This window comes from Fragaria vesca, linkage group LG1 (genome assembly GCF_000184155.1).
Source record: "Fragaria vesca subsp. vesca linkage group LG1, FraVesHawaii_1.0, whole genome shotgun sequence".
In the NCBI taxonomy this organism is placed as follows: domain Eukaryota; kingdom Viridiplantae; phylum Streptophyta; class Magnoliopsida; order Rosales; family Rosaceae; genus Fragaria; species Fragaria vesca.
The window spans coordinates 21,207,947-21,215,594 of record NC_020491.1 but is presented as its reverse complement, the minus strand read 5'-3'; the positions used below and the strand labels follow the sequence as shown (position 1 = coordinate 21,215,594).

General features: G+C 36.1%; 1 protein-coding gene across 1 annotated transcript; it reads right to left on the bottom strand.

The window, feature by feature from the left end:
- Window positions 1–1,903: 1,903 nt before the first annotated feature.
- On the bottom strand, window positions 1,904–7,445 carry LOC101301729 (homeobox-leucine zipper protein HDG11-like). The gene is made up of 11 exons (XM_004289525.1): window positions 7,318–7,445; window positions 6,624–6,770; window positions 4,907–5,024; window positions 4,627–4,809; window positions 4,074–4,526; window positions 3,873–3,974; window positions 3,593–3,793; window positions 3,014–3,194; window positions 2,620–2,888; window positions 2,395–2,484; window positions 1,904–2,284 (listed from the first exon to the last, which is right to left on the bottom strand). Exons 1-11 carry the CDS (start codon window positions 7,443–7,445, stop codon window positions 1,904–1,906), a joined length of 2,253 nt encoding a protein of 750 aa, XP_004289573.1.
- Between the last annotated feature and the right edge of the window lie 203 nt (window positions 7,446–7,648).

The following is a 7,648-nucleotide window of genomic DNA, read 5'->3' as shown; positions in this document are numbered from 1 at the left end:
AGAGAGAGAGGGAGAGAAAGAGAATTGGTGTAAAGGAGAGGAGGGCATTTTAGGTACATCGTAAAAGTAAAATAACAGATTTAGCCTTAAAAGTGGACTTATATGAGTAAAATTGTTATGGTGGACTTATGTAGGAGAAAATGTTCAGAATGTGACTTATATGAAATTTTCTATAAAAAAAAATCTAACTTGGGTTACTAGTCAATCCAACCCAACCAAAAAAACTCACATTCCACCCACAAAAGAGTTATCTCCCCAATTCAACCCAGGTTAGATTGTTAGGGAGCAATCTGACCAAGGTTAGAGGAGAAATCCAGCCTAGATGAGATTAGTCCACCTCAGCATGATCCCATGTGATGACTTGCGTTTGCAAAATTGAAGGCGTCCCCAGATGCGAAGGAGAGACGCGTCTCCTACACGAGCGAATGGGAGTGCAGCGTGTGCATCAGTTTCTTGTCGTGATGCTGATGCACGACTCATGGAGACCACCAACACGTGTCTCGTGCAAATGGGTGGCAGACGAATATTTAATTCAACAGTCAATTAATCTTGGCCGTTGGTTTGTTTTCAAATTATTAATCATGCGGTTATAAACTAATAGCCCTTAAGTTTGAATTTTGACTAAAAACAATCAAACGGTTGGCAATATTTTAGCATTAGTATACGACTATGAAATAATTAAACATACCTAGTACCATTTTGTATACGACATATAAAATAATTTATAAAATTTCAATCAAAATAAAATTATTTATAAAATTGTGAGTCTTTTCAAAATTATCTCAATATGTCACATTGTTGATTTCACCATCATTTATGTACAATTAAAATCATTGTTCACACTAAAAATGTTTATCTAAATTTAATAAACAGTCAATGTCACGTGACAGCAATCTCACATTTTAAACGGGTGGAAACTGCTGCCTAATCACAGTAACCCAGAGTAACCCATGTCACTTACTGGGGGGCAACAATGGGTCTACTTGGGGGCAATAGAGAGTCCGGTGACTGAAATCAAGACTTAGGGATCTATTGGGGGCTAATATGAGGTCTACTGAAAATACAATTAAGGGGTCTGTTGAGGGTCTACTAAGGAGGTAGTAGAGGGTCTATTGGGGGTCATATGAGGTCTATTGAGTTTTAATAGACTGGGTAACCAACTTTTCTGAAGGATGCAGCAAGTTCTGAGGCTTGCACAACCGAACCACATACCCTGGATCTAAACCCTCGGACAATGAGTCTAACTAGAGCTATGGGGGCCTGGAATGGAGAGATGCTTCTTATTACACTAGCCACTTAAGCAATGCTTGTATTTCCTCCCAAGCGGTGAACCCATTCAAAAATCAAAAAACGCCAATGCTTTTTCCGTGTTGGGTTCGACGACATTTTTGTTTGCCCATCAAGTTGTTGTCATGCAAGGGTAGTCACCTTAAGGTTGCACAAACCACCTGCAACTGATGGGCAGAGGAATTGATGATTATGGTGGGCATGGAAGAGATGGCGACTAGGACCAAGAGTAGGGCTCCTATGCACTTGTGGTTTGAACTCTCATGGACTTTGCCTCAGTGGGTGCCATCTTGGTCTCTCTAACCAAGTAAAGGACGCCCCAATGACAGCAAAAACAAGTTGGTATGTGGTTCCATTACTGGTTTAAATGTTCGTAAGCTTCCAAATGTAAAAATAATAAACTAGAATGCTTAAAACCTTTGAATTAGGAAGAAAATAATGCTATTAGTTCAAATTCTCATAACCTAAGATATGAATGTAAGTAACATAAATTTCAAAACGAGTCTAAACATTCAACTTTGATATTGTTACAGACAAACATTCATTCTTTTATAAAGGTCACAAACACATAAAGAAGTTTGATTTTTGATAACATCCTCAAATACAACATAAGCGGTTAATCCAAGTTTTCACAATTGAGAGCAACTTTTATTTTTTGAACAGTCAAACTTATTAGAGTATTGATGGTTGCTATAGACTCAACGTTCAGCATTTGTGAATGTGAGGAAAAGGGAACCAATATCTGGAATGCCACTGTAAGGAGTGAACCACCTGACCTGTTCGGGTTTGTGTAACTCGAAGTTCCAGTACCAAGACAACCATCATCCGAGATAATGAACCCCGAGGGAAGAATAGGAATGCGAGAAGAGTTGAGCTCCCCACCCACTGTGATATTGATAGTAGCTACCTCGATAGGAGCATAGATAATCATAGACCCTAAAGGGTCTATATAACTTTCTTGCAAAATGAGCATATTACTCTCTGTCGGTATAAAAGGCTGCTCCAAGAAACCATTTGCATTCGATTTAGAATCGTACGTTATTCTCATATTTCATTATTAAACAAATTTATGAAACAGTGAATGTAACATATGGAAAAACAAATTACCTGAATAATAGAAATACAGTTCCCTGGATGAGCTCCGGTTGGAATATGCGCAATCTCACCCATTGGATTGTCATTAGAGAGGACATCCCACTATGTACAAGGAAAAGGAAAAAAGAAATTAAGATTTATTAGGTTTGTTTTCAAACGAAAAAGAAAACATTTTTTTAAGTCATGCTGAAACATCTGGTCCCAAAACAATTATCTATTTAGTAAAAAAAAAACAACCTGCTCTCTTGTTTGTTCATTTGTGAAGAAGTTAAAGACATCCTGAGAATGTAGAGGAAGCCATAGAGAAGTAGCAGCAACGACAACCATGCCACTGGGCTCGCCTGGTTCTATACTTTTACGAATGTTAACTCGAACTCCACTGTTTTTCATTTCTGATAATTGAGGGAAATCAAGTTTTCCTGACATGCTCAACATTCCACAGAAGTTCTTGACCATCCTATGAGAAAGGTTCACTACGCTACTCCTTCCTTCGGGCATTGCAAAGACTAAGCAATAGATATGCAATATCATTATTAAAATAAAAAATAACCATACAATTCTAAATAAATAAGAATTTTGACTTTCCTTTTGATACTACTATCTACTTAATTACCTAAACAATTCAACTTACTTGCTCCAAATTCACTAGTACATGAAATTTCATTGACTGAGCAACCATATCTTTCACTCATCCTCTGGAGAGTAACAATCCATCTTTGCGCTCCATATGGGATGCTACCACACATACGGTCTCTATAGAGCCGATGAGTTTGGATCTTATCATCAACTTGTACATGTTCAACCCAAGTTACCTATAATACAATAAAAACATCATGTTATATACCACTTTTAGCTGCCAATAATAATGACATAAATTCTTCTCAAATTAAAATTGTTGATTTAGTTTTGTTTGCTAAATTATGTAATGTGTTGAGATATGAATCCTACGTCAGAATTATGGGACCTCGCTTGTGTGTTAATTAATAAGGGTTTGTTTGAGTCACTTTATCCATTGTAAGTTCGTTTTGGATGTGAATCACAGTCTACTTTATCATAATGTCTATGTTATGTGTAAGCTTCTAAACATGTTATTTCCTTTTGTCATGGATCAGTTATTGGTATGAGGCTTAGATCACATTTATCTCCAAGCATATCCATAGAGAGATGTAACTAAAATGTTTTAGAGGTGAGACTGTATAGCTATACTGACCTTGGAACATCCATTTGGCATTTCTTGAATCATGCATCCTGAAGGAAGCCTCCATGATCGTTGAGTAGTACTTTGATTAAAGAAATCATAAGAGACATCAACAATCACCCATGTGTCAACTTGAATTTGCTGACAAAAGCGGAGAAAACAGAAATCTCGTGGTAACACGAGCGGTGAAAGAATGTGCATTTGTCCATGCATCTGCATCATATATAGAGATCTGTCTAATTAATTTCAACAAAGTATATATATGAAGAACAAAACAACGACTGTTATATACCATTTGTAAGCAACCACTATGGGTTCCAACCGCTCCTTCTTGAAGTACGTCAATTGTTTTAGCTTTCGTAACAATTGTTGGAAATAGATCTACCCATTTATCCTGCCAAATTGAACAATCATACATCAATAATAAGTTGGATCTGTCAAACAAAACATAGACCAATACATGATTCACAAAAGTGAGAGTTTGATTACTAACTGCATCTAAAAGTGCGTCAACCAACTGTATTGCAGTAATGCTCGCAATTCCTGAATCTTTTGAAGATTCTATACGTGCAGCACTCGAGGTTTTGAAGCGATAACCTTTTGGAAAAATCTTATTGTAGTTATCATGGTTAAGAACATATACCCCGTTACTGTTGGACTTGGTCCACATAGGCTCATTTATCTGCAAAATTCTAGTTAACTCTTTCATGGCGCTAGCAGCCGTCTCTATCATGGTATTTACCTTGTAATTATGAGCTAGCGCAACATTGTTACTGCTATTTGTGGGATTAGTAAACTGGCTACAAAGGTCCGGACTTATCATTGCTTGGTTCATTAACAATCCTGAAGATAAATTCAGCGAGGATCTAGTAATGTATCTCAACGAATCTATTTGAGAGACTGACTTCCCAATACACTTGGAAACAAGGGAGGCTACATAGTCATGCTGCAAAAAAAAAAAAAAAAAAAATAGCTTTAAGGAACAATTAATGTGCCAGTATAAATATGATGATCTTGTAAATAATACTGTATAAAGAGAAATTTGCCTCATCTTTCAATTTTGCGTTCTCCAACTTAAGTTTCTGCAAACTCTTTTGCCGATCTTGCTCTCCAAAACCACAAGCTGGGCAAATGACATTCTTCAAAGCCTCTTTGACTGCATAGTTCTCACACTGAATCCTACTATTTTCCGCTCGAAGAGCAGAATTGTCTGCTCTCTTAGTTTGAGTCTGAAAAGTACATTGAAAATGTATCACTAATTATACAAACAAGAAAATATAACTTGTTAAGCACTCGTAACTGAAATGAAGAAAAATTATAGAAAACCTTTGTTTGAGTCCTTTTATTCTGGAACCAAAACTTGATCTGTTGTGGCTCTAACCCTAACTCTTGGCTCAATTGACGACGTTGACTATCATCCGGGTGGGGGCAATTCTTGAAAAATCTTTATAAACCATAAATGATTAGTGAAATTTTATTAATACATCTCTAATTACTAGATACACATACCGTACTTAATACACCACATATTAACTTTATTATTTTAACATTTTACTAGATACACATACCCAAATTTTCTACAATACTCTCATTTAAAATACACAACTTATTCATTAAATACACATGTTTTCTAGATCTGCTACTGAATTTAATAAAAGAAAATTCACATTAGTGAGATCTCTTGCGTCACCAGGGCACCGATTTTGCTTGAGATCAATGGCAAGCAAACTAAAAGAGTATATATATATAATTATATATAACACCATCCCAAGTTCTAGTTTGGTGTTCAAACGCAAATGTTTTTGAACGACCTAGCATATGTGAACAGTAAAAAATAAATTTTCCAACTTCAATTTGTACTGTCTAATCAAACAACAAACCCTATAATCTAAATTTTCTAGTAGATCAATTTTAATCAAAAATAGAGAAGTCACACTTCGCTTAGGGGTTGAGAAATATCACTGGAATCTATTACGTTGTCTTTAGTTTTTGCTTGAAACTATGGTTTTCGTTAGCTATTTCTGATTAGGGCTTAGTATCTTCATATATGTTGTTCTCGTAAAGGAGAATAATAGTCTTAAACGGGATATATATATATATATATATATATATATATATATCTTATAAATAGTGACGGTGACCAAGATCGTGAAAAAATATATTATTAATAGTTTTAGGAATTAATGCATACTCGCGAGAGGACTCCAAACATGCAAGGACGCTCAAACTGCCCTAAAAACTAAACGTTACTTCATATTCTTAATGGTTTTAAAAAATTCGCAAAATTATATCACCTTATAAGAGCAAGAGAAGACGTACAAACCTTATAAGATATATATTCTAGTCCTAAAAGAAGACAAACCTTGAAAAATCTTCATATACCTACACATCATCCTTAACCTTAAAGTATCACAAAACCCAAACCGTTATACATATAGCCCTTCTTGGCTGCGGACGTCCGCACCAAAGGTTTCGGTGCGGATTTCCATTTTTGTACCACTTTCCGATCAAATTTCCTCATCTTCACCGTCTAGTATCTAGATAATATTGTGTAGATCATCTCTGCAAAATTTCAGCCAATTTGGTGATCGTTAAGGCCCTCAAAATTGAAAAACAAATGGAGAGGATGAACCGGACAGAATTCAGTCCGTCCATTTGTTTTTCGATTTTGAGGGCCTTAACGATCACCAAATTGGCTGAAATTTTGCAGAGATGATCTACACAATATTATCTAGATACTAGACGGTGGAGATGAAGAAATTCGATCGAAAAGTGGTGTAAAAATGGAAATCCGCACCAAAACTTTGGACGTCCGCACCTGAGAATTCCTATATATATATATATATATATATAACATCCTCAAGAATTTTACTCAACATACTTATTCAAGTTGATTCAAATATACATTAAAAACACGCATCGAAAATTCACTAATTAATTACTCTTTAGAATATATTGTGGAGAACAACTGCATATCCATTCATTATTCATTATCTTAATTCGAGCCAAGAATTGAAAATAAAAAGAGGTTAATCGATCTTACGCTTCGAGATGTTGTATTTGCTGAGAGGTGTGGCGATGATAAGTCTTCCCTCTCTTGCGAGAATTTGACCCTTCTGGTTCATCACCATAGCCTTCTCCATTTTCATATCTGTTTTTCATCGGAATGTCCAAACGTTTTCTCTCCACGCTAAGAAATTCACAAGCAATTAAAGGCTATTAATTTGTATAGATACATATACGTACATGGTGAAAATCAAGGACAAATTAATTCTAATCAGAATTTCCTTAACAATGCAAATAAATAACAAATATGGCTTTGGTTGGTAAATAGCAAAAAGGTATCAAACTGGTTCTCTTTTAATATAACTTGCATTTTCTGGAGATTTTGTTGGATTCTCTTCTGGTTTTATGAATAAACCTAGGGACTGAAATTTGCTAAAGGCTTTAGAAAGGTTGGCAAGAATCTGGAAAATGATATAAGCTAGCTAGCTATATCATATGTGTGGGAAATAAATTATGTAGTAACGTTTTCAAAATGCACTGCCAAATGGCAAAACCACTTGAAGACGTGTATGTGTTGATAACTACATTTATACTCTGGATCAAAAGTGCACTGGATATTTTACTATGGGAATTACTGCTATAAATTAATTTTCAAGCTAACAAAAGAACCCTAAGATCATCGCTCCCAAGCAAAGGCACAAAACCCTAAGTGCGCACCTCTCCAACCAAACCCTTCGAACTCCATGGCGTTCGCCCATCCAAAGCTAAGCCTCTCTCCATCATCATCAACCCCCAATAAGTCCTCGACCTCGTCGTCGATGACAAAGACCCCAAACAAGTATTCTGCATCTTCATCCATGGTGCAGGCCTCGTCCATTGATAAAGACACCAAGTCCTTTACCGCCTCGCTTGCGCTTGCAAGTTCAAAGGTGGTTGATCTCTCTGCTGGCATCTTTGGGCTCAAACGACGTGCTACATACTTTTTTCTGGTAGCCAAGCCCCTCAACTTTGAGCCACCATCTCTTGTGAACATGAAAATGTTCTGTAATAGAGTTTGAGGTA

Coding starts and splice junctions, on each gene's coding strand:
- LOC101301729 (XM_004289525.1), bottom strand. CDS start 7,445: ATGGATGAAGATGCAGAATACTTGTTTGGGGTCTTTGTCATCGACGAC. Junction 4,527..4,626: donor ACGCAAAATTGAAAGATGAG/GCAAATTTCTCT, acceptor TTTTTTTTGCAG/CATGACTATGTAGCCTCCCT. Junction 2,485..2,619: donor ATGAACAAACAAGAGAGCAG/GTTGTTTTTTTT, acceptor CCTTGTACATAG/TGGGATGTCCTCTCTAATGA.